This window comes from Harpia harpyja, chromosome 11 (genome assembly GCF_026419915.1).
Source record: "Harpia harpyja isolate bHarHar1 chromosome 11, bHarHar1 primary haplotype, whole genome shotgun sequence".
Classification (NCBI taxonomy): domain Eukaryota; kingdom Metazoa; phylum Chordata; class Aves; order Accipitriformes; family Accipitridae; genus Harpia; species Harpia harpyja.
The window spans coordinates 44,267,780-44,293,911 of record NC_068950.1 but is presented as its reverse complement, the minus strand read 5'-3'; the positions used below and the strand labels follow the sequence as shown (position 1 = coordinate 44,293,911).

The following is a 26,132-nucleotide window of genomic DNA, read 5'->3' as shown; positions in this document are numbered from 1 at the left end:
CTCAAAAGCCACGCTAGACACCAAGTACTGTTGAAATAACTAGGGGTAGGGCGGGGGAAAAAAAACCAAACGGCTTTTTGAGCTGTCAATGTAACCTTTTTGAATTCAGGAGGTGATAGCCTTTCACCTCGCAGTCCTTTTTGTCCCAGAGAAACTGTCATGCAAGGTGCTGCGAGCGGTGGGTGCCGGGGCTCGGGCACTCGGGGTGCCCGCAGCCGCCCGCGCCGAAGCCAGATGTCTCGAAAGCGCCCTGCTAGTACAGTACCTGCAGGCGTTTCACAGCGCCTTTCAAACGCGGGCAGTTTGTCAATAAAAGCATCATCTTCTGATAACATAAGCAGAAGAAACGCAAAAGAAAGGGGAAAAAAAAAAAAGAATGAAAAAACGAATCCCAAATGAAATCAAGCAGCGCGCTGTATCAACGAAAAAAGACAGAGAAGGGTTTTAATGAGAAAAATAACGGAAGGGGCGCTGACACAGAAATAACAGCTTCTTTCTTTGCAATAAATTATTCAGACTGCACGTGCAACCACAACGAAAGCAAACCAGAACAGCACGGAGAACAAATAAATGACATAACTCTTCCACATGCTCTCGGACAAACTCTGTCGGACTTTGCCACGGGAAACGAGAGACGGAGAGCGTGGTGGAGACGGACCCGGCGGCAAGCTGAGGGCTTGCGGGCAGCCCCGGCCAGGTTGGGGTGTCCCAGCCCCGGGCCGGTCCCACGGGACCCCCAGTGGTCCCCGACCCACTGCCGTGTGCCCACAGACCTGCCCGTCCCTGCCCTGCACACCTTCCACCTTATCTTTTCTTCTTCCCATATGACGAACCCAGGCATTGGAAGTGCTTTCTCTTCTGCTCTGGGTTTGCGGACCGGTGCAGCACGGCCAGCGCCGCGTGGATGCTCGCCCAGCGCCGGTGCCCACCCTCGCCCTGGCTGCCTCGGTGGGAACAACCGGGAGATGCTTGGGCTTTCCCGGAGCGGGTCCCAAACCCCGTTTGCCCCTGCCTGCCCCTCGTCTGGCTTTTCCCAGGCCAAATCCTGGCAACGCAGCACCCGCCACTTGGTTTGCATAGAACTGGAAGGGCAAAACCTGCAATCTGGGGGTGTTCCTCCTGGCTGCCCTCTTCAGTGTCCCCCCTGCCAAGGGGTGACCCGAGAGCCCTGGTTTTGGCTTTTTCAAGGAAAGCCCCCGCGGAAGGGGTGGGAGCTGCTGGGGCCAGCGGGCACAGCTTCTCGCCCCCCCGCAGCCACGTCAGCCCCCGCTGCTCAGGAAAAAGATCAAGCAGCAGATTTTGTTCACAAAAATATATGCGTTAGAGAGAAAAAAAAAAAAAAAATTAAAACGAGACCCTAAGGGACCCATCGCCTGCTCAGCCTACAGGACCAGCACGCAGCCCCCATTTCATAGTCGCTTCTCCCGGCCTCCTGAAGTCCCCACGACCGTCCCTGTCCTCAACCTGGCTGCTCCCCTCCACCAAAATCGTGTTTACCACCGTGACCCCAAGCACCCCATGGCCACCGTGCCCACGGGCACCGGCCGAGGCCACCGCCAGCCCCACCGACGGCAGCTCGCTGCCAAAGCTGCAGGACAGCGGGCACAGACAGGACCGACAGCCGACACACCGGGGATGCTCGGGGCAGGCTGGCCCCTTACTTGAGATGCGTTTTTGGTTTTTTTTTTTTTTTGTTTTGTTTTTTCCAGCAGCATGCCGTGACGGTGACCGACAGCCGGCGAACAGGTACAAGCATCTACAACATCTCGAGGGTGAAGCAAACAACAGGATGGAGACGCAGGTCGGAGACTCCAGCAAACCTACGGGGAGGGCTCGGGCGGGCACGCGCGGCCACCGGCACCACGGGGATGGCACCCGCCGCGCGGCTCAGGCCATCCCATCGTCTTCCAGCCATCAAAGATGGCATTGGGGTGGCGATGCTGCCGCTCCCCGTGGCTCCTAAGGCGACAGCCGGTGGGAAACGCTGCGGCCAGGACCGTGGCTGCGCACACACGAGCACCAGCCGGGTTTGGTTTTTTGGAGGGTTGGGGTTTCGGCTCCCTCCGCAGAGCCCGTCTGCCAGCCTGCGCCGGCAACGGCTCGCAAAGCTCCTTCCCCGCCACGCAAACCAGGCGTGCTCGTCACAAAAAAAAAAAAAACAGGGAAAGAAAAGAAAAAAAATGGAAGAGGGCTGTTCCTGGTAGAAGATGGAGCTGCGGGAAGCAAGGGGCGGTGGGGCCGGCAGCCGGGTGGGATGGCAGGGATGGCGGAGGAGGATGCGCCGGCAGCTGGGATGGAGGGGATGGAGGAGGGTGGGATGGAAGAGGGGGGGACGGGAGGGGACGAGGGGACAGGGGGACACAGGGGGACACAGGGGGACACAAAGGGGGACCCAGCCCATGGAGCCTGGGAGCTGCCAGCCAGACTTTATTTGCATTTCTTATCTCAGGCCCCGGCAGGCACCTGGGGGTGTTGGCAAAACCCATGTTTTTCAGGACATTCCTCCAAAAGAAAACTGCAGCGCTTTGTTCCGGTCTAGGGCGTGTAGAGCTAACTGTTTGGAAGAGCCTTTTCCAAGACCCCGTTTCCTACTACCGCTTCAAGGGAAAGTATGAATTTAAGACGTTCAAAGAGATTTGGTATTAGTCGTCTCCTGGATCCCAAGGTCTGGCTTCCAGCCCCCCTCCCCTCCAGGTACAAGCATCACCTGCGAAAAAAGCTTATTTTGACCAAATTTACAGACCGTAAACACATTTTATATTATATTTCACTTGGTGAAAACCTCTACCTTCACCAAACGTTCATTTTTCACAACGTTTGGAGCTGCCGCGAAGAAAGCTTCCCTAGCTGCATCACGTTTGTGATCTGTCACCCCCCCACCCTCCCCGAATCCCTTTTTGCATTTAAAAACCTGATGCAAATTAATGAATATGAACCTGAAGAACAATCTAGCAAATTAAAAGGTTTCAAGGAATCTTTTAAGGACATTTAGAGGTAGGAAAGGTGAAAGAACAGCAGTGCTGTATGTTTTTACCAACGGTGGGAGTGGTGGCTGCACTCAGGGAATTGGTGGAAGATATGGAAGAAGTACTTTCAGCACGGGCTAAAGGTGCTATCGGAGGAGGGCTGGATGAGTGAATAGGAGGGCTAAAAGGCCTGGACTGTAGAAAAACATAAAATAACAGAAGGTTAAAGAAAATATGCACAGCAACATTAACATCAAACAAACAGAAGCTTTTGCCTGAAGCCGTAACCCTCTGCACCTCCAGGCCAGCCGGCTCTGCTGGCACCCCGGGGCAGCCCTGCTGGGTTAGTGCAAAACCAAACAACTTTAGTTCTTTTAGTGCCGATGGCGTTTGAGTCCGGACCTAGAAAAACGGCAGACGATTCCCACCATCTCACGAGTCTGGGTGTTTGAAGTCCCCATCCGCACCGAGGACGGGAGCTCCGGGGGCCACGGGATGGATTTAATGCACCCGGTATCGGGAAGGGAGCGGTGCCCAACACGTGCCAGCTCACTCGAGAGCAGCTCGTTGTGTCCTTACGGCTCCTTTGGGGATAATTTTTTATCTGTAACATCAATCCAAAAGTTTTCTACGACTTACCTGAAGCAGCCTGCGGTGGTGGGGCAGAACCCGGCAGCCCAGCCGGTGCGGCACGGCGGTGGGGAGCCCCACCAAGGATTCCCGGGCATCCCCCCCCCCCCAACCAGACACCCTTCCCGGGACGGCCAGACCCGTACCGTGTTACCCGCGGGCAGCCGGGCACAGCCGGACCCTTCCCACGGGCACGCTCCCTTTTCACACCCATTTTCTGCCTTTACCGTAACTGCGAACCACCGCTTGCCCGCGGTTGGCGTTGCCGGTGAACAAATTATAGAAAACCCTAACGAGGCCGGGCAGCGCCCGCCCGTTACTTGCTCTTAATCGCTCGCTCCGCTCCGTTAATCCGTCTCACCGGACGGCAAAAGCAGACCCGCTGCCCCCCGCCACGCACGCGTCCCCCGCTCGCGGCCGGTAACGTACCACGTCGGCGACGGCGGGCTTGCCGGGGGGCAACTTGGGCCGGGAGGGGGGCCGGGGCGGCGGCGGCGGGGGGGTGCCGCAGGCGGCCAGCGGCGTGCCGGGACGAGCCGGGGACGAAGAACCTGCAAGAAATGGGAGCCGTGAGCGTGCCGCAGGCTGGCCCCCCCGTGGCTGCCCACCCCCGGACCCCCGTGCCCGCCCGTACGCCGTCTCAAAGCGAAGGCTTCTCGCCCAGGAGCCGGCGTGGGTGCCCACGCACGCCCCGCGTGAGCTTCCCCTCGACCGTTGCTCCACGGCGGCAGCTTTGCGCGGGAGAAAAGCTTTTTGGGGATCGCTGATGCCGATGTGTTTCTGGCAGGGGCTGCCTTGGCCAAGAGCGCTGTGCAAAATCGGAGAAAGTTACGGCTTTCCTGAAAACCGGACACGGGCAGGAGGAAAACGATGCTTAACCCCTGCAGCAGCTGATGCCACAGCTCCCGGGGCTCCACGAGCGGCACAGCCGGCGAGCAAGGTTGGTCCCCACCACGGGAACGAGGGGTCCTGGCGAGAGGGGCAAAGCTTTGTCCGAGTGAAGGAAAGGAAGGATCGTCAGATTTGCTGGGAGCGCAACACGTTTCCCAGCCCTCTGGAAGAGTTTGAAAGAACAAGAGGGTGCTGCCGTCGCGGTTCGTGTGGTCCCCAGCAGCTGCTGCCTTGCTGCAAAGGGGGACTTTTTGCAATCAAATAGAAATTTTAACGGATGCTTAAGAGGATGCCCAGCAGGCTGTTTTGCTCCACGTACAGAAATTCCTTCCAGGGTAAGGCCAGCAATAAGTGGTGCTGTACAGAGCGGTCAGAGATTGCACCAAGACAAGATGGGCGGCAGGAGCCGGGGGGGACACAGACCCCATTTTGCAGAACGGCTGAGCTGGCGTTTGCTACCAACCTCCGTGGAGCACAGCAGCGCGTTACGAGCGGCAGAGCGGTGTGTTTTGCTCAGACTGACAGTAAGATGATGTCTTTAGCTTTATTTTTCCCCGCTTACAAGAGAATCAGTTTACTAAGTTTTTTAGGCGATAGTTCAGATTAAGGAAATATCAAAGCTAGATGTATAGAAACAAGACTGAGAGGTAAATGACAGAAGGCAAGAGTTCAGCTTGTTTAAAGAGAGTAAATCCTGGCCATTCATTTACACAACTCCAAAATTCAAGCCATTTTTATTTAGAAGCCTAATTTGGGAAGCAAAGTTTGAATTTTTCCTTCCTTATCCCAATAAAAGCCTGGCAAAATAGGAATTATTCAGGAAAGTAACCTAGCAGCACTGAATGAGCGTCACAAGGCAGAAACTTCAAGGGTGCTCAGCCAAAGCCCTGCCAGAGGTCAGCTTTCATCCAGAGAGATTTATTCTTCAGGTATTGAAGGGCCCTGGGAGACCGATGCACACCTCGATATTTTTTACAAGAAGAAACTGTGGCAGCACGTTGTAAATCAGCACGAAATCAGAAGCCCGCTGGGATGCCGGTCCCCAGCCCCGTCTCGGTGACACCCACAAGGCTGGGCTCCCATGGGATGCGAAGGCAGGAGGGGGTCCTGCCCCACGGCATCCGAAAGCCGGACAGTCCCGGGGCCGGAGGCAGCAACGGGAGCCTTGGAAAGGTGGAGAGGGCAGGAGCAGGAAGGGTGCAGGATCAGACGGGCTGCCGCGGGATGAAGCTCGCTGAAGGTTTGCACAATTTTTGTGTGCATATTTCAACGCTCTGCATTTTTACAGGTCGCTGTCCCGCGCCGGGCTGGGTAAGGCTGAGGTGTCGGCGGGCTGGAAAGCATGCCGAACTGAGACAGGAGATAATTCCTGGGGAAGAGACGCGGATCTTCCCAAACAGGTAGCGCTGCCCTCGCCGAGCGGGGTTTCTCCATCCATCCCCACGTGCGGAGCCACCGGCACGTCCCCATCCTGCGGATCTCCGCTCACGCAAGGCAGTCGCTCAGTTGGCATCGGGGCGGAGAGCAGCGTAGGAAGAAGCTTGCTGTTCCCTGCTGCCGATCTCCCGGAGGAATCCCAGCTCCGACCAGTGTCGCCGGCAGTGGGATGCTGCAGCCTCTGCGCAGACCCCCACCCACCCACCCACCCGCCTCGCCGGCACAGAAAAGCCACCACCACTAAAGCAAAGCCACACTCGCAGCAACAGCCACGCTCAGGGGGGGACAACATCCCCAGGACCCCCCAAGACCCCCCCAGAGGTGGCAAACCCCCAAAGCAGATGGCACGGCGTTCAAGCTCACGTGAGGCTGGTGACAGCGGTCGGGCACGGGGCTGGGGAGCTGCGCACCCATCGTCTCCCACCGCCGCCAGCACGGGTGGAGGTGCCTGCAAGGCTCTGTGGGGGTAACGCTCTTAAAAATAGTTTCTGGTGGATGCGGGGACGGGGATTTGCACGTCATAGCTGCGCCGGTGCAGTAAGTGCCCTGGGGTCAGCCTCTAAAATAACACGATCAGGTTGCACCTTCTCAAGCACTGCGGGAGAGCTTGTGTAAGCTGACCTCGGACCAGCTCGTCTGCCCTAATGGGCACACAGGCATTTATAATTAAGCAGGTGAAGCCAGCCAGCCAGCACATGCCAGACACACCTATCAGGTTCTGCCCTTGTGAGAGATTCACCCTGGAAGCCGGTTCTCCAGACCCAGCTGGGCACCCATGCTCTCGCAGCCGAGAGGGACCAAGTGCTATTCAGACCCATGCCACATCTGAGCCGCGAGTTGTTTGGTCTCAGCAGCCCTAGGGTGACAGTATGCCATGACCTGTCTGTCTGCAACAGATTGAAAGGTTCTGAGGCTTGCTCAGATTATTTGCCTGAAACGTTTCTACTTATGTTCACTCTGAAGCCTACTGAGGACGGAGCTGCAGCAATAACAATCCTATGCCAAATTTTGAGTCGAGGGGTTACGTGCGTAGCGGAGGTGGGAAGGGTGGCTCGCGGGAGCTTTGGGGAAAGGCTGTCAGACCCATCCGACCATCAGACACGCAGCAAGGAGCGGGGGAGAGGACACAGGAGGCTGAGGGCAGACGCTGGACGTGGAAGCACGAGACGGCTGGGTGGGAGCGCGGGCGCCGGGCACAGGCACAACCAGGCGGGAGGGGACGGCGGATGCGGTCACGGCCACACCGAAGCACACCCAACGCCGCGGGACGTACCGCTGGTGCTTCCCGTGCCGCTGCTGCCGCCCGGTCCGGGTGAGGAGACCACAGTCCGGTAGGTGGGCGGTGGAGGGGGAGGCGGGGTCGCTCTTTGTCCCAGCCCGAAATCTTTGGGAGAAGCAGCCGGCTCCAAGTTCTCATCCTTAAGGTGGGGCTGCTCAGAAACCTTCTTGTGAACCTCTTCCAGGTGGAGCGGCGAGGGGATCGGGCGGGAGGGCTCGGCCGCCGGAGCATCGGCCGGGCTGCCCGCTGCCGCCGGCGGGGATCCCGCTTTTTCCCGGGGCGTCAACTCCGGAGTCGTGTTTTCCGGGGATTGATCGGAAAAATTGACCCACTTGTCTTCTGCGTTAACAGCAGCAGACTTGGGGGATAGCACGGGGCCAAAAATGCTGTCCAAGTCATTGATGGACGGAAGTTTGTCACTTTTGAGCTCTGCTGCTGTCTGGTCCCCTCCTGTGGTCAAAGTAGTTTATTTTACACTTAGCATTAACCGAGAGAGCTGCAGTCGCGCTATTCTCTACAGGGTTCTACGTCAGCTACTTTCTAGAGGAGAGGCTCTAAAAGCACGTTTTCTTATAAGCTGCCAGGGAATATAATTCATGTGCAAGACAGTTTCTACGTCAGGTCATGTGCAACATATAATGAACCACACTGAACTGCAATACATACACGGTGTGAGAGAGAGCATGCACCATGAGCCAAGCCCACCTCCTCCTCCTCCATCACTTTGTACACAACAGACTCGCATCCTCCCAAAATTCACAGCTGGCTCTCAGCCTGTGTTACGCCATCGTTATGTCATTATCATCACTCTGAATTATCAGCAGATATTAAACTTATGCACTCAGCTCTCTTGCACACTCCACTATATATATATATTTATAAATACACACGTATAAATATATATATTTAAACATGCTGGCTTGACACACTCAAGAGCTGGTGCTGGGCATGCAGTACAGGAAAGCAGACGGGGTGTACGTATTTCAGTTGCAAGCGGCAGCAGATAAGGGTATTTTAGGGCTCTGCTCACTAACTGCGCTGCCACGCAGCAACATTCTTATCTGACTTCATAACCAACACGGAGACAGGCTTCGTCAGCAAAATCCAGAGGAGGGAGATGCTCCGTCCTCCCTTTCGTGCCCTGTTTTCTTGCATTTCTCTTCCCTGAGGGCTGGAGCTTGGGGATCTGGCAGCTCTCTAATGCCAGGAAGGCTGCCCGGTGCTCGGTTACTTCATTTTGGACAGACTGAACGGAGGGATGGGGAAGGACCGGGGCAGCACCGGAGCCCGCAGCCCCTGCTACAGCCACGTGCTTACGGCTAAAACTAAGGTGCCCTCCGGGCTCCTCGTGTCAGCACCCCACCACCCCTGGTCCTGCATTTGGGGGAGCCAGCTGCTGTTCTACATTTAGGGGATAAATTCTAGTTTTGCTAAAACAGGGAAAAATAAAAAAAAAAAAAAAAAAGAATCGACCTCTGCCGCTTGCTTTACTGGATGCACAGGCTGAAGCGTGCAGCAAGCCAGAGCCCAGCAAATAAACCGTCACACATGGCTGGGCACTGCGTTTGCTTTTGCTGATGAATCTACGTATGTAGGTGGACACATTGCCAGCCTGGCTACTTAGATAAATAGAAAAATCAAGATATGGGAGCATGAATGAAATATCAATGGCTAGAGCGGTAAGCTCAGAGCAGGGGGTTTCTTCATGGCGATGTTAACGCCCCGAGGTGCTCCGTACGTGTGCGTGCAGCGAGGCGGTCTGTCCCCAGACACTGCCCTACGCAGAGACCAGGGACTGCCCTTCCTTCCTCAAAACCTGCTCCTCCAACACGCACCACCCTGCCAGCGACATGAATTATATGCTTATAAGCGCTTTATGATCCCTGGCTGCATTCAGCGACATCTTTTGACCCCTTCTTTCAGGCTGTCCTTTATTCCAGGTACCATTTCATTCTCTCTCCCCTGCCCCTCTGCATCCCCAGCTGCCAGCCCCAGCCTGTGGGACCGGGGGGGGCTTTTCCCACCTTCCCTGACGGCAGCAGGAATTTGGGAGGGCAGGACCAGCTCCCCTGACGCAGGCAGGCGCCGCGTGCCCCCTTATTTCATAAGCACAGACTGCACAGTGCCGCTCCAGGCGGTAACAGTGCTCTATTTACTCCCAATTTTGAGCAAGACATTAAAGCTAACGTTGCATTTCATTTCTAGAAGTGACCGATGCCAGCGGCGGGGGAAGGAGAGAGCATTAAATTCACCAGGGCGACACCAACTCCGGAGTCAAAGGCATCTTTGCACGGCTTCTAAAGCATCACCCTGGCTGCAGCATCCGCCGAAGCACCACGGATGCAAAGGAAAGCGGATGCACGAGGACCAAATCCGTGTCCGAAATGCAGCCACGGGGACCCGACCCCCCCAGTGCAGCCCCCGCGGGCTCCGGATCAGTCTACCGGGGCTGGGCAAGGGCACACGCGCGGAGGTACGGCGCCGAGCTTTTACCTATTCCCACCGTCAGAGGAGAGCCGGTGCGTGGCGGCGTGGCCGGGATGTTTTTCGGTGGGAGCGGCGGAGGAGCTGCAAAACAGGGGAAAGAAGGAAAAAACTCAGTCGCGATGCCTTCGAGAACGTGCACGAGCACCAGCCCTGGGATGATTGCTGGGTGAGCAGGAGCAGCCCCGAAGCCCGGGAGTTTACAGTGTTTCACCAAGTGACAAGCAATCACTGATGGCCTTTTTTGTTGGGTTTTAGGGTTTTTTTAATTTTTAAGTCTTAGGCTGTACTCATATTTTAAAAACCTGAATTACCATTTTAATTAAACCTTGTAGCCTCCGAGGCACATATCTGCCTCTGCGTTTCTCTTGTGCCCATCCCGCATGGATCCGGGATGCACAGCCAGGAGGAATGCTGTGGCTAATTAACCCAGCGCTTCTTTACCGGGGCATTTTTACAAAGCAGATGTAAATAGCATCTGATTCCGAACCTCCTGGAAGAGCAGCTCGGGAGGCACCATGGCTGGTCTGGATGCGGCTCAGCACCATTAAGCACCCACGTCAATCACGAGTGTCGCAATCCCCTTGCAACCTCGTGATGGGGCCAGGGGTTGCCTTGACCTTGGCCCAGCGGCACCAAGGCCGGGGGGGTTGGCATAAAATAGGCTGTGCTCGCGGCTAGGGAGGGGGAAAAAAGAGCAGGGGAGCAAGGAAAGAACGACTTTGCAGCTAGGGAGGAGGAAAAGCTGCAGTTCCCCCGCCTGCCCCAGGCAATGGGGAGAGCTGCAACGACAACCGACAACCGGGGGTTTGGGGCCAGAGAAATTGGTGCTTCCCACCTTTCAAGCCAAATAACCGCATCATTAACATGAACGATCAGGTACTCCTTTTTTAATCGCTGGCTCCATGCAGGCCGTTTGCCCCGACCGGAGATGTTTCACCTCGCAAATCCAGCCCGCACAGCAGAAGCGGGTTTCCCCGGGGAGGTCGTGTATCGTCTCTCCCAGCCTGGGTACCATCCATCCCATCCCTTACCAAACCCCCGTCCTTCCTCCGCCCTAATGCACTGCAGGTAGAGTCAAGCCAGGGGAAGAAAAACCTTCTAACTTGCTACACGATTAAAATATTACAGAACTGCACAGTACCAGGAGTCTGGATGAGGAAAAGTAAAAAGATTTGATTTCTGTATATAGTCATTTATTTTCAGTGGATAACCTGCACGGTCACTTACTTCCAGTTGGGAAAGGTCTCGGTAGCTTTGGAGACTCTACGCTTGTGTTGACCGGCTGGACCGAGCCCCATATCTCAGGCTGATCTAGAGTAGCTGAAACATCAAAAATAAATAAATACACATGCAAAGGCAATGATAAAACCGACTATCTTTTTACAAATACCAAAACACACGGATGAGACGTGTTTATCTGAGGCTTGTAAAGAGAGGAAACTAAACGGTGACAGAAACCTCTGATTAGTTAAAAGACAGGGATTTTTCTGTAACATTAGATAATTACAAGCTTGCCTGATTTTTAAACAGGATGTGCCAATTAGTTTGACACTCATGCTGCTTGACAAACAAAACAATGCCATTTACGTATTTGGAGGCTTATTACAGTAAGTGAAACATTGCATTAATTGCAAAAAACGTCTGGAATGTTAGGATACACAGAAAAAAACCCAGGTATGAAAATGAAAAAATCCAATTATGTTCAGAAGTTGTAGGGGAAAAAAACCCTCTTCTATATCTCATTTAAAATTGTTGCACTGTTTTTCTTAGGCTATGTGTAGAGAACTGCACGGAAACATAGTTTTGATTATAAGAATTAACCAGAGTCATTAATTACAAGGCATAACTAGGCTACAAGTGGCAGCGGCCATTTCGTGATAGCCGAGCTGGGAAGAGGAGACCTCTCCGGGAACAAACCGCTCCAGCGGGTCAATGGGGTTTTTCTTTGGGGAGAACAAGGCTTGCAAGGGAAAGCTGTAAAAAAAAAAAAAAAAAAAAAGAAAAGGCAGGGGGGGCAGGGGGGAGAAGTAAAGTGTCCTTATACTCCTGTCCAGGGGAATGCTGTTTCGGGGAAAAAACACCATCACTGAGACGACATCTTCACGGGCACGGGGAGCTGTAAAGCGCTGCCAGATAACTATATTCGTCTCTTCCTTCAATTAAATTAGTGTGATGCTGAAATGCTGCCGCGGTGTCGGAAGCTAACGGCCGCTGCTGTTAAACACGCACCGCTTCGAGGCACATCAGCAGAGCCTGCCAAACAGGCGAACCCGGGGTTTCATTTGGAAGTCAGTATTTTTCATATTCAATAGCCGCCCTCTTTCAGGATCTGTCCCAAGACCACGTAATTAACTAATGGCCTTAAACACTTGCTCTGTTTCCACATAACCCACGCAGACCCCAACCCCACGCTGCCTGCGATGCAACTACCCGCCCTTCGCCTTCTGCTTTAATTTGGTTTTTTTTCCCCCTCCTTTAAGAGGAGGACTTGGGGGGGGGTGTCGATGACCGGGGCTACCCTGCCGCGAGCCGTCCCCGGGACACGGCACGGCCGGGGGTCTCTGCCAGGGGACCCGACCCGCGTCCCCCGACCCACCGTCCAGCTTCTGCTCCTCGAACGCCGACTCCAGCGGGGGCCCGAAGAGCGGTGCCAGCGCGGCCGGGTCCTCCCCGGCTTTCTTGCTGCGGGACGAGACAAGAGCAGAGGAGCCGTGAGGTTCAGGTTTGTGCTCCACCCTGGTGCCCGACTGCAAATATGTACATTTTCAGGGTGAAATTTCAGGGAGACTAACGGGCACCTGGCAAAACGCAGGGTTTCTGGCACAGAAAAAGGAAAGGAGAGCGGCAGCACTGGCTGTAGCACTACGGTGCAAACCGTGTAGTGCCCGTGCAGCCGCTACGGCACTGGGGATTGCTTCAGGATTAGTCAGAGCTACTCCAGACTGCGTGGAAAAGGGAAAAAAAAAAATATAAAGAAAAAGTCAAGGTCTGGATCACACTCAGGTCCAACACACCCTGTGGCTGCACAGGGCTTGCTCCTAGTGAGATTTGGCTTCGCTCCGTACCAACTAGTCCATTTGCTTTCCTAAATCAATGCATACCCGCAGCACCCGCTTGCCAGCTCTCCCTATCGATCAGGCTCAAGGCAGCTTCCAGCAGTGGATGTCCTTGCTGCTCTCGTGGGAGCACAGTATGGATGCTGTGCATCCGAACCCAGGGGTGCCACCGCCATCGGCACCTCAATCCTGCGTGGTTTTGTTTGGCCACGCTCTGCGGGGATCCACCATCGCCGTCTGGGCACCTTCCCTCGTTTCTCATTTACTCAGCATCCGAGCAAAGAGCCCGCGGACCCGAAGCTCCCTGTGCCTCTTGCATCCTGCGGCACAGAGCATTTACTCAGCTTATTTAAGCACCAAACGCAAACGTTTGGCTGTCTCATGAGTCTAAAAAGTTATAAAACTGTTGTTTCTGCAGTGGGGTCTTTGATGAATCAAATTGGGGCAGCTCGGCTAGGCAATATTCGTACGGCAGTAAATACACAATGAATTTGCTGCGTTATTCTGAGTTTGACCTATCCAGGTATACATGAAAAAAAGATAAAAATCTGGAGGTGAAAACACCGTTGCTCAATGGGAAGCATCTGTAAGCGTGCAACTGTCCACCAAAACGTTTAAAAAATCACATTGGGATGATGTGCCTGAACATAGCTGTAATAGATAATTACACCGACAGACTCCATACTGACCTGGCGGGGTCCGGCGTCGGCGTGGAACGCCGGGGCCGCGCGATCTCCTCACCTGCGGCACAGGACGGACAGTGCGGGGTTAGAACCGTTCTCCCGCCCGCAGCCCCCGAGCATCACCCCCAGCCCACCCGGCCGCCGTGTCGGCAGGGGGGCTCGCACCAGGCATGCCACCGGCACAGCGCGCGTCCCGTCCCACGCCTGCTACGGAGGTGCTGGCAGCAAAAGGTCTGGTTTATTAATTCAGATTTTTTTTTTCTGTCGAGCTGGACTAAGGAGCTGCGCTGTTTCTATAGGGTACCCCAAGGATGTCCCATATGGCCTTCTTTAAGGAAGACATTCGGGTGCCATCGTTTCTGCCAGGACCACTTTAAAGCAAACCTAACCCCCCCAAAAGTACCACCACCCCCCTGCCATAACTACTGTTCTTGAAGGCTGCAGGACAGAACATACTTACTGGATAAATTCCTTTTAATCGTCCCCTGGAATTAGAAACACACGAGGTAAGCGGGATGCACAGGGACACGGGTGCATGGCAATTGTCACCCAAGGAGGGATGCAGCAGGAGCAAAGCAGCCCAGCAGACGTGGCAGGAATTGCCTATCTAAGGTGATATTTACTGTCCACGGCTGAAATACGCCCAGCTGCGCGTGTGCGTCGTGAAATCCCATTTGCTCCCAGCATACAAGGAGCAGAAAAACCCCACCGAGAGGATTTTGAGCCACGTAAAGCCATCACCTGGCAGCGCTGCCTTCGCAGCCACCCGGACTGCCCGTGGCTTATGGGGGTCACTGACACCCTCACCCCATTAGAAATGGCATAAACCCCAAATCCTCGCGTTCGACGACTATTTAAGCCAAACGATGTACTTTCCGCAATCTAAACCCTCGCTCTTGCCACACGACGCACACGTGCGCAGCAAAAGCCGAACCCTCAGCCCCCCCCCGACCGTGGGAGCTGGGGCTGCGTGGCAGAGAGGGGACTGGGAGCTCCACGGGGGGGGACACACGGGGTACCAGGGGTACCCCAGGACCACAAGCAGGGTCTCCAGGGGGTTTACAAGGGTGCGGGTCAAACCACAGAGGATGCCCATTGTTGGGGACCCCTTTGCATGGGTGGGGGGGGGACACACAAGGTCCCACCATCACCTGGGGTCACACGAGGGGATGGCTAACGGCACCGGCACCCTGCTCCCCCTTCTCCCAGACCCCACCAGTACCCCCATTCCCAGAGCGGCAGGGGCAGAAGCAGCAGGCACGGGTGCTTACCGGGCTGCGCCGCTGCGGTCAGCGAGAAGGAAGAGAGAAGAGACACCTGGTCAGAGAGCGACAGGTCAGCACCCCAAGTCCCCCAGCACCCATCGCACCCCTCCGTCACGGCTTCAGAAGGCACGGTGCCGGGGGGATTTCCTCCTCCAGGCAGCTCCCCCCCCCCCCCAGCATCCCACCGCCCGGAGCACAACGCCTTGCTCCCACGGGTCACCCTGGCCGTGGGACAGCGGCGTCCGGAGAGACCCCAGAGGGAACCCAGACCCTGCGGAACGGGTGAATTTCCCCATTTTGGGCTCAGTCCGAAGCCCAGTCCTCTCGGGGAAGCCATCACCATTGCATACAGCGGCACCAGAGGTCATCGACCACCGATGGGTTTTTCTGCCTTCTCATACCTTTTGATGTGCAATGATGTAGGTAAAACATGCCCAGATAAACTGTGCCCTTATACATCTTGCCCAAAACCACCAGCTTTTTCACCCAGACTATATACATTGAAAGCAAAGACAGCCTAGCTCTATTTTAAAATGCTCTAAGTTAAATCAAGGGAGAAGGAAAATAATAAACATCGAGCCTTCCAAAATGGGAGGATTTGTTACCTGCATTTTACGTTTCAGCTCTATAGACATGCAAAACAGGGATCGTGCAAACAAGAGAACACAAGACTGAGTTAAAAAATCGTAAGAGAAAAAACTGTATTTCTTACCGGACTTTTCCTCTAAAAGAATGCAGAAAAATAAAAAAAGAAAATGAGAAGATAAGGTATTTTCTACAAAGGGATAACAGAGAAATAAAAAGATTTGTATTATGACCAGAAGCATCAGGTGTATAACTGTTAAACATACAGCAAAGCAGAGTCATGCGCACATCCAGCCAGGCTGACATTCATTCAGACAGAAGATTGGAGTGAGAGAGAGCATATAGAAATAAAAACCTGCATCTGAGCCATCTTACAGAAAGGATTCACATGCTCTGTCGTTAGCAGGCCCTGCTAGCTATAGACAAAGGCCATTTCCCAACCTGTTGCATTTCTTGGAAGGGTCCATATGAGAGGAAAGTCAAATGCGTGATTTTACCCTTAACTGCTTAAATTTAAGGCTATTACTCATCAGCTTTGCCCAGTGACTATTTTTTCAGAGAGCTACAAAGCCCCCGCTCCTGCGGCTGAGTTTTCACGGTGCAAAGAGCGAAGCGGGCAGGAGCTGCCGGCGGGAAGGAGCGGGGAAGAGGGTGGGAGGTCTGAAGATGCTGGGCTGCTGCTGGTCCGGTACGTGGCACAGGCAGGTTGTGCTATCACCTGCATGCTTCTCGAGAAATGAGACCTGAGCTATTGGGCTTCGGACAGAGGATGCAGATGATGCCAGTTTACAACAGCATCTCCAGTTTTCTTCTTGTCTGCAAGTTAAGGCACCGTAATTTACACCCCAAAGGGATGGGGAGGACAGTGCCTATGGACACGGCATCTCCCATCCCGCTGCTCTCTTCCAGGAGGGACGGGATGCCGGAGCAAGGCTTTGCAGCTGGGTTTGGAGAGGAGATGAGCCCAGGACAAGGGCAGGAACCCAGACAGCAAAGCATGACAATCCTGTGGATGCAAAACTCCTTCGGCCGGCTCCTGCCCGGGGCACTGGTGCTTTCCCAGACACTGGTGCCGCTTGCCAGAATCCGGCATGCCGGGTAGCGCCCGGGGAGCTCCCCATCTGCACCCTTTGGCTCCGTATGCTGGATTTTGGATCCCAACATGGGGAAGCAGCACTGTTCCTTCTGCCCAGCCTGGCACAGGGCTTTCCCCTGAGCCCTTCGGGCTGAGCGGAGCACGTCCGCGCTGCTTTGCGGGGAGGCATCGGCTCCAGCCCCAGGCTGTGCTCTGCCAGCGGTGGCCAGGGACAGGGATTTCCCCGAAACAAAGCGCAGAGTGTCCCAACCCGATGCCCAAAGGGTGGGCTTCGGACCGCACCGCGCCGATACACACAGGCACGCTCACCGGGGGCTAAATCCTTCCTAACCGACGGCAAAACTCCTCCCGACCGCAGCAGGAAAAACACCACGGAAAAAAAGGAGACAAAATCGTATCTAGCAAAACACACATTTTGTGGGGTTTTGTTTTCCTGGAAAAGGCGAGGTGCGGAAGACCTGCTGACCACATCAGCCTAATCCTCATGTACCAGGGCAAAACTGTTCAAGTATTTCATCAGTAAGAATAAAAATAAGCAAGGAACTTTGGACTGCTAGGAGCTGAGTGTAACCGCTCGATAATTTCTTCCTAGATCTTTATTTATTGCTAGAGACAAAATTGCTTTATATTTTTTGGCTAGATTCTCTGAAATCCCTACACCACAGGCTGCAGCACAGAATCAATGAGCCGCTACACCCCGGGACGGGCGAGTGCCTGTGGTGCCCGGAGCAGCAAAACCCCATGGCAGGGGCCTGCTGCCAGCAAGGGATGCAGAAATAAAAGCCAGGGAGGAAGGAGAATACACCAGATATAGACTTGGCCCCTTAAATAAATTCTTAGTGCTTCCCCCATCCCATTTTTAAAATGTTGCACTATTTCCTCTCTCCTCCCAAAACAACGTTGTCTCCTACATTATATACGTACACACGTGCGGGCACCAAACTGCTGGGGCCATCACTTTGCAAAACCAAAATCAGCTTGGCTTTGCAATAAGAAATTCTAGGGTTTTTTTATTTCCTCTCTCAAAGTTATCCACCTGTTTGGCAAATAATTGCCAGTCTCCAAAACTCCTCCCACCACCTCTTTTTTTGCTTAATTTTGGTGGGGTTTTTTGTTGGTGGTTTTGGGGTATTTTTCCTCTTTTTTTTTTTTTTTTTGTGCTTCCCAAAGCAGCCAGCTGCATTTTCTAACCCTTGAATACTAACAGCCAGAAACTCCCTGGTCATAGCACAAAAAACCTCCAGAAGCACACGTCACTAAAAGGGACCAAGCATCGAGGGGAAGCAGAGCCATGCCAGAGGGACTCAGTGTTTCCAAGGACAGTGATTTGTCCCAGAAGCTTTCACTAAGCTTGGTGACCTTGCGTTGGTTTGGAAAGAAGAAAAACGCAGTAATTTTATTTCCCCTTTGCTTAGAGTTTGAGATTCATTCACACTTCAGATACAGGCTATTTATAAATCATAGAAAGCTTCGCCTGAAAAGACACTGTAGCCCACACTAAAGCCCACTGAAAGACAAAAATCAAATCTTTTCACGGCTGAACAGATTGGGATGAGACAACAGAAATCTTGACAAGCTTTAGGAAAACCAGAGGGTGATGGTATTTATACCGGGAGGGACTAAGGAGAGATGACCTTTCCTTCCAGGAACCCTGGATTCACCCCCGGGGTGAGAAATATCCCTTTAAGATCCCACAGCAACAGTGTGGAAAACCCCACAGATGCTTTCACTGTCCCGGGAATCAGGGCAAAACCCATCCAATTTATGTCCTGAATGATGACTACATTGAAAAATGAAGAAAAGGGGGAAAAATATGGGAATAGTATATTCTGATCTCAGTTGCCCTGTTTTATGAGCAGAAAAGGGAATTTTGTTAAAGACGTTTTGAACTGGAAACATCACTGCAACACGTCTGAGCTCTACCTGCAGTCACGTTGTTGGCTGCATATAGACTAGACCCTATAAATAAGGACAAAACCGCAAACTTAACCGTTGGCACCTAAGGAAGAGCCCCGGCTCGCTGGGGACGAGCCCTGGGCAGCACCACTGCTTTTCCAACTGGGAGAAGAGATGGAAACACCGAGGACTCACCACGGGGGATGGAGAAAGTGCAATGTTGCCTATCGACGCCTTCAGCTCGTCCACCGTCGCCGCGCTCTTCAGGATGTCTTTAGCCTGCAGAGGCTTGATCTTAATGTTGAATTTCTTGTGCGCCTCCTCTTCCTCTTCGGATTCGCTCGAGGAGTAGAAGTGCTTTCCTTTGGTGGGTAAAGCACAGTTAAAGAAGGTTTCCTTCTGCTGCGAGGGCAGAGCCTTGGCATGCAAAGGCTCAAGCCTCCCTGAAGAGTGGAAATTAGATGTTCCTGAAACACTTATCCCAAATGCCCGAGGGCAGGGGTAACATGTGGGGGCAAATCCTACTGCTGTGACATTTCACTGCTTTATCTACATGCAGAGGATATGGGAAGTGGTGCTTGCAGCGATAAAGCCAGCCCTGGTTTAGCCCAGCAGTGATTTGCATCGGTGTCCAGGTTTCCTCCCCATCGTGACTGCACTGGCCCACCACCCACAGAGAACCGGCGTTTTTCAGCAGCAGCAGAGGAAGAAATTCTGCTTTTACCACTGACCTTCCTCCAGCTGCAAGCAAGAGGCTTAAAACCTGCTGCCAGCCTACAAACTTGGCACGTGCACGGGCTCCGGCCATCAACGTCTCCTCACCCATTAGCAGGGCGTGCTACGGCAGCCGCAAATTGATCTTTGCTCATTTTGCTTTTACTGCCATGCAGAATCTGTCTGCCCCGAAACTACATCAGCTGTGATGAAGCATCGCACGGCCAGCACCCACACGCGGAGCCGCGGGTGCACCCACCGCAGGTGGGGTGGGACATCGGGGTCCCCACGGGACACCCCACTGGGGTCCTCCCCACGCTGCCTCTTCGTTTCGTAGCAGTGGATCAAAGGCAATGAAAATCACCTTCTGCTCTACTGCCTCCGGTAACTCCCTCTGGGAGGCAGTTTTAGCTGTGGAGCGACAGCTCAAAAGGAAAATAAAAAGGGGGAAAACAAATAATCATAATAAAAAAATAAATAGAAATAGTCAGCAGCCTGCCTGTGAACCCCAGCTCATCTTACAGTTTGTAAACTGAGAGGCAAAGCCAACAATAAAGGATATAGCCTGGTTCCTCAGGTCGGATGCTGTATCCCTCCTCATCAAGCTCAGGTGAATTCTGAATAGGGCACAAAAAAACCCCAAAGAATTAGGAATGCTAATTCTGTTCCTGGAAAGCTGGAGCAGCTCTTTCCACCTGAAGAAAGCGAGGTCCAGCGAAGCCCCGTGCAGCCCGAGCCCACCGGTGGCCCCCGGGGAGCAAACAGCACCCATGCTCTGGCACAGCACCCGCTGGGGCATTCAGCAGGGGCTGAGCACCCAGCCTCGCTACAGATCGATTTTTGCAGTGCCCAATTTTCACAGGTGAAATCTCACAAGGTTCAGTTTTTGTAGAAAGTTTTTTTGCAATGCTTGGTTGCAACCCAGGGTCTTCTCTGGGTACCTGCAACATCCCACCGGCCTGGGCAGCGCTCGCCAGAGCCGCCCGGTTTCTGGGTAGTTTGACATGCGGATACAAAATATGCATCTGGACACAGCTAACACCCAGACATCGCCCAAAACGGCCACGGCCACCCGGAAAACCAAGAGGCATCGTGTGCTGCACGGGTGCTGGATGGAGGGGAGGCTCCTTGGGACACTTACGTATCTGTCCCAGTCGATCTCCGCATAAAATCCATTCGGGGCTCCATTCGTTTTCTTCTGCAACACATCGGAAAACAAAATTTCCAAGTTTTAAATTAAGGCAACAAGAACACAGCATACCTTAGACGTGTGCGTTGGCGTGGCTGGGATGCCACTGGGTATTGCTGGAGCTGCCTGCGCAGGCACTACGGCGAGCCACTCTGCACGTGCACAGCAGCGATACACAACAGTGCTTCCCATTTCTGGAAGGTCTTCCACACCAGAGAGCTAAAAAGGTTGGGTTTTGGGGTTTTTTGGTTTTTTTTTTGAACATTCCTTATGGAGAAGAAATGAAATGGCCACTTCTCCGTGTGCCGGGGTGCTCCACTCGATGCCCACCGAGCACAGGTAGCACCGCTATTTATCAGGAGATAAACACCTTCCCCAGAACATGCCGAAAGAAGGATTCGGTTTCTGTTATTCAGTATCCAAACCGCCCGCAGAACAAGCCGGGTGTCGTTGCTTCACCCCGCGGCGAAGCCGGGCTGCAGCAGCGAGAGGTGTCTGGGCTAACCCAGCTGGGATGCGGTGTTAGTGCACGACACGACACACCGACAAACACACACACAGGTTATTGCTGCTTCGGGCTGAGGCGGGGGGGCTGGTTTGGAAGGAGGATTTGGGCATCCATCGCCTGCGGGACCCTTTGCTGGTCTGCTCTGGGCATCCAAAAAACACCCAAAGCTCCCGCTGGCCACCACGGCCAGCGAGCAGTGCTGCAAGGCCAGCTCGGGGACTGAAGTTAGGCTGGGTTCTCAGTTTTGGGCACCTAAATTAGATAATCTGCTTGCCTTCAGCTGCTGGAGCTAGCATCCCCCACCCCAGCACCCTTGCCAAGGGTCTAACGCCCCGTCCTGGGGCAGCAGCAGCATGGGGGCTGGATCAGGCCACCAGCACCCTCGCCCTCCCCGTTTCACCCAACACTCCTCACGATGCTGCCCAAGAACAGAGCAGCCTCATTAGAGGTACAAGGGTGGGGAAAAAAAAAAAAAAAAAAAAATCACTCTGGATGCAGTTATGTGGGGCTTCTGCTTTTCCCCCAGTCCATTTGTATTTAACCCCATTTCTATTCAACTCATACACATCCACCTGACTGAACCTAAATGGTATTTTCCTATATTCTGGATTTCAAAACAAAAATTACTCACTGTTTTTAACAACCCTTTCGTAGCTGTAAACTGTTTTCCTTACCGAATTTTTTTTTCCTCCTTCACGCGCACTCTCGGGTTTGCTATTGCAAGGTGGCTCATTGGGATGAGGGCTGGGCAGCTGGAAGGGATTGGGGTTTGGCAGAAAAAGGGTTAAAGTATCCAGTGGTTGGTTGTTTTGTTCTTTTTTTTAAACACACAAAAATAAGTTACAAGGAATTAGCAAACACACTGCACAGTTTTATAAGAAAAGGAGGGCTCAGCTGTGGCTCCATTAAGAGTAAGCATGGTTTTTACTGGGGGGGGTCTATTCAGCAGTCAGAGGATTTGCCTCTTGGCCACACCAGTGGCTGCGAACATTATGGTGAAAACATGTTGTAGGAAGAAAAGTTATACTAAATGTCTCCATCCTCCAATTCCCCTGCCTCCAATACGTTCAGTGGCTTCATTATACCCCCCAAAAACTGCATTTCTGCATCCTTCAGCTTGCTGGAGCACTGGAGACCCTGTCCTGCCCTGTGCCGAGCTTAAACTGCAAGCCACCTGGAAAAATCAAGAATAGGAGCCCGACTGAGAGGGCAGCCGAGCTCACCCAAGGGTCCTGCACCCATGCCTGGCAAGAAAAGGCTGCCCACAGCACTTCTGCTGGTGGAGGGAACGGCTCTGGGCTGCTCCTTGCATTTTATTTATTTATTACTGCTGAATAGAGCCTTGGTTAAAGTGCTACCTGAGCTGCAGGCTCTTTTTTTTTTTTTTTTTAAATCACTATTTCTTAACAAGTGGCTTACGAACACAGGGCGAGAGCCCAAAGCCAAGGATCTTGGGTCAGATGTGGGGAAAAAAAAAGTGATCTCTCCAAAAGAGCAATTTGGCACCCCAATTTTTGTACGGCTTTGTAAAAGACACCCCAGCACCGCTCTCCCTGCCAAACCTCCTGACGGGGTCTCATTTTTATTTTAAGGTGAGCTTCTAACATCTGAATTTGCTCCAGAAATAATGACCAGCACAGTCCCAGTCTGAACCCAACACACTTATTTGCAAAGTTGATATCAAATGGCTAAACGAGATGTGGTCCGTCTACTACCCAGATCTAGCAGGGGGATTTTTATCTAACACCACCAATAAAAGCAGCAATAATTCAAAAACAAATATCTCCTTATCTTCAGTTTAATATAGAAAATAAAAATAGATACTGGAAACAGCCGTTCTGGCAATTTTCCCTTAATTCATTGTACAGCAAATCTGACCCAAGCCAATTAGCAGGAGTGGAAACGAGGATGGGGTTTTAGCAGGACACCTGGTCCCTCTGCCCACGGCGCTCGTCAGGTGTTTCTCTATTGTTATTTTCTTTATGTTAATTTCGTAGAAACCCTGGAATATGTCATTATTTTAAACAGATAGCTTCTTACTGAAATTTATTTTCTATATTAAACAGCAAGGAAGAGACGGTTCACAAAACACTGATGGCAGCTGATGGAGGAATTAGCATCTAAGGGGCCGCGGCAGGAGAGGACAGCGGGGCTGGGGTCCGTGCAATACTTACGATGCCGTCCCTGTCTGGCGACCCTCTGCAAAGAACAGAAAGGAAGGCAGCCACGTTAGCTCCCAAACCGCACCGCCACCCGATTAACTTGTGGAAACAGTTTTCTTAACGAATGCACAGCAGCAACGGGTTTCATTATGAAATTGTCAGCAAATCTGAATTACCTGCCATGTGCTCCTCATGAAACCCACATAAGGGTCTCTGTGCCATTGCTCTCATTTTATCAGATGACAAATTTTATATTTATTAGTAAATAAAGTGTTGCTGCCAATGATCACGGTCTCCCAGCTGAGGAGCCGGGCAGGCTCCTCCTTGCATCCGTGCACCCATCCCATGGTCACAGCCCTACCCTGGGTGCACATCCTCTTGCAGAAGACAATAAAAGTTACATATAGAGTAATTTAGAGATTTTTTTTCTTCTGCCAGAAGCACAGTCAATTCTTTTTTGAATGGATTTGAAAATTGATGAGACTCCTCAGGGATCCTAATCCCCAACTGCTTATGGGATTTGGACCTCGGTCACAGCAAACGGCGTGGCAGGCTCAGCAGCCGTATTTAAACACGGTCTAGGGATGCCAAGTTATTTAGTGAAAAGACAAATATGTTTATGAAAACCAGACAGGCTCCTCCACCTCCCACACGCTCCCAAGTTTTATGCATTGCCAGAGATTTGCCACCAATTAACGTCTGACTCAGGGCATCCCAGAAACCCCGCAGGGAGCTGCCGCCCGTCCGGCTCTGGTTTAACAGAGAATAAAAAACACTTTTCATCGAACTTCTCCAATTCCTATGTGTCTGCCTCCCCTCTCTCTCATCTCACGTGTAATCTCTTTGCACAAATATCTCTGAAATTCTTCCAAAGCAGCAGACATTCTCTCCGCTTCTGTATTTCCCACCGTGCCACACGAGCGCCGGCATAGGGAACGTCACCTCCTGCTCATATCCCGGCCAGGAACGGCTGCGGAGACCCTCGCCCGGTGGAGGGAAGGAAGGGGCGGCAGGTCCTTCGCCACCACGCTACACCTCCAGCGCATCCCGCATCTCCCCAAAACCCAGGCAGAACCTCCGGAGACCCCCAGGTCCCGGGGCTGCAGTGGCCCGGCCGCGGCGGGGGGGTGACCAGAGGGTCTGTCTGAGCCCACCGCCCCTCGCCGGCTGCCCGCGGGGGATTTGGAGAGCGCTCGAAGGCATTTGGGGCGATGACCGCCACGCGACCCCGCGACGCGCTAATCACTGCTGCTCGCTAATTGCGGCGTCTGCTCCGCAGCGGCCTTTCTACGAGCTCGTTACTATCACGAACGCCCCAGGATTCGTTATCTCCGCGGGCCACCAGCTTCCCCAGCCTCTAGGAAGAGCAGGCTGCTGCAAGCAAATGTGGAAATCACAGTGCTGGCTAAAACCAGGACCTAGACCTGGCTCCATTGATTTTCCGTGAGCAGAAGAGGGAGATGCAAAGCAGCCTGTTTCCTGCCCGTCCTTCTGATAAATTATAAATGAAGCCGTACACGGCTGGAGCAGGAGCTCCTGGCTGGTGGATGGACAGCCACCATTCCCAGTGGGAAGCCCCCTTCTCCAGCAGGACAACAGCTCAGTGCTGCACAGCTCTTTTGGGATATGCTCCACATCCCCCTGTATTTTTGGGCCCCCTTTTGCAGCAGAAAAAGCCCCGCGGGTGCCGGTGTAGCCAGGTTCACCATGGCCCTGGGAGCGCGACCGGACCTGCAGAGCTGCAGCGGCTGTCCCTTCGCATGGGGAGCCTCACCAAATGCCGCTGAGATACAAAATAGCTCAGGGAAACAAGTTTAAAAAAAAAAAAAACAAACCCAAAACAAAAAAACCCAAACCCCATAGGGTTTCTGCTGTTCCAGACATGAAGTACTTCTGGAAAGGCCTGGACGATGCTGCAGGCGTGGGAGCAGGGCTCCCCGCTGCCTTTCCCTCCTCTCCGTCCCCAGAAGACGGGCTGCACGGGCTCCTTTGCCATGCTGCTTTGGGACATACCCCCCCCCGCCCAGAGCCACGTCAGTGAGAGCCGAGAGCCCTCCCCAGGCTGGGCTCAGCACCCCGCCAGACTTTCTGCACCCGTACACAGCATCCCGCGCCAGATGTGGCCAGAACCCGCGCCAGATGTGGCCAGAACCCGCGCCAGATGTGGCCAGAACCCGCGCCAGATGTTTTCCCAGGAAGCAAAAGCATCTCTCCCAGCAAAGCCGAAGGAGCGCGCGCTCCGTGAGCCCTCGCCGTCCCGAGCCTGCCCCAACCACCCAGCTCTTCGCTCCACCAACGGCCTCGCTGCCTGCGCAGGCATCTGTTTAAATTGAATTTGCATCTAAAAAGATCTCAGCAGATGGGCAAATCAGTAGTTTGGGCAGAGATTAATCTGCTGAAACTCTCAGAGGAGTAATTTTCTTCTGATCACCGCTGTCACCATAAATTGCAAACACGTGGAGAACTAGCTTTATTATCTCTGCAGCACCACTGAGAAAATACCTTATTTGTTGGCCGCTGGATGTACAAGGGGAAACAGCTTAAATGTATTTGTTATTACAAGACTTGATCCAAGGATGACAAATGCCCGTGATACACTGACTTTCTTCCTGTCCTGGCACATTGGCATCAAATTCTCCCCAGTATCATTATATATTAATGTGGTTTATATCTCATTGACTTACGTGGAATCAGTATCCTTTTCTTTCTTGCGTATACCAAAGGCCTTCCTTGTACGTTTTTTCAATCCTGGGGATAGAAGGAATATAAATAAGAATGTAATATTAATCTTACACTTCAAATAAATCCTCCAAAAGTTTCCTTATTCCCTTGTCAGCTGTAATTCATAAAGAAGTTAAAAAAGAAAGACCCAAACCCAAGAATCTGCCAGCAGGACTTTGCAGGTAGTATGTATATTTACTTATGCCTTTTATTTGTTCACTTAACACTTATTAACTTGATCTCAGCATGCGTGACTACATATTTCACAGTCAATATTTCTAACCTTACCATTTTAATTATACACTCCTTTGCCGTGCTGCATGTGGGTACTAATGCATGGTGGGAGAACCCTTCTTTGGTGTAAAAAACCCAGTCTAAACCATGAGGTTGGTTATCTTCTGCACTGATTCTTGATCTGCAGAGTGCTTAAAGTGATGTCTGGTACCAATGATGCTGGAGCTGGCCGGGAAGCGGGATGCCCCAGAAGCCACGGAGCCTACTGGGGCAGTGACCACCGCCACATCACTTTTAAAAACAGATGGAAGAGAGTGGGTTTCTGTGAGTTTC

At 53.0% G+C, this 26,132-nt stretch overlaps 1 protein-coding gene across 1 annotated transcript in view; it reads right to left on the bottom strand.

Moving 5' to 3' along the window:
• Positions 1-26,132, bottom strand: part of SGIP1 (SH3GL interacting endocytic adaptor 1) — a 55,548-nt gene that overhangs the window by 11,838 nt on the left and 17,578 nt on the right. The window contains exons 2-17 of the mRNA XM_052800952.1: positions 25,529-25,592; positions 22,857-22,881; positions 21,357-21,434; positions 20,127-20,183; positions 19,548-19,602; positions 18,467-18,642; positions 15,395-15,418; positions 13,890-13,914; positions 13,436-13,487; positions 12,287-12,372; positions 10,918-11,010; positions 9,697-9,771; positions 7,198-7,653; positions 4,026-4,147; positions 3,035-3,161; positions 266-325 (exon numbers count right to left, since the gene is read on the bottom strand). Of these exons, the coding sequence (XP_052656912.1) occupies positions 266-325; positions 3,035-3,161; positions 4,026-4,147; positions 7,198-7,653; positions 9,697-9,771; positions 10,918-11,010; positions 12,287-12,372; positions 13,436-13,487; positions 13,890-13,914; positions 15,395-15,418; positions 18,467-18,642; positions 19,548-19,602; positions 20,127-20,183; positions 21,357-21,434; positions 22,857-22,881; positions 25,529-25,592 (1,575 nt within the window). The remainder of the gene's footprint in view (positions 1-265; positions 326-3,034; positions 3,162-4,025; positions 4,148-7,197; positions 7,654-9,696; positions 9,772-10,917; positions 11,011-12,286; positions 12,373-13,435; positions 13,488-13,889; positions 13,915-15,394; positions 15,419-18,466; positions 18,643-19,547; positions 19,603-20,126; positions 20,184-21,356; positions 21,435-22,856; positions 22,882-25,528; positions 25,593-26,132) is intronic.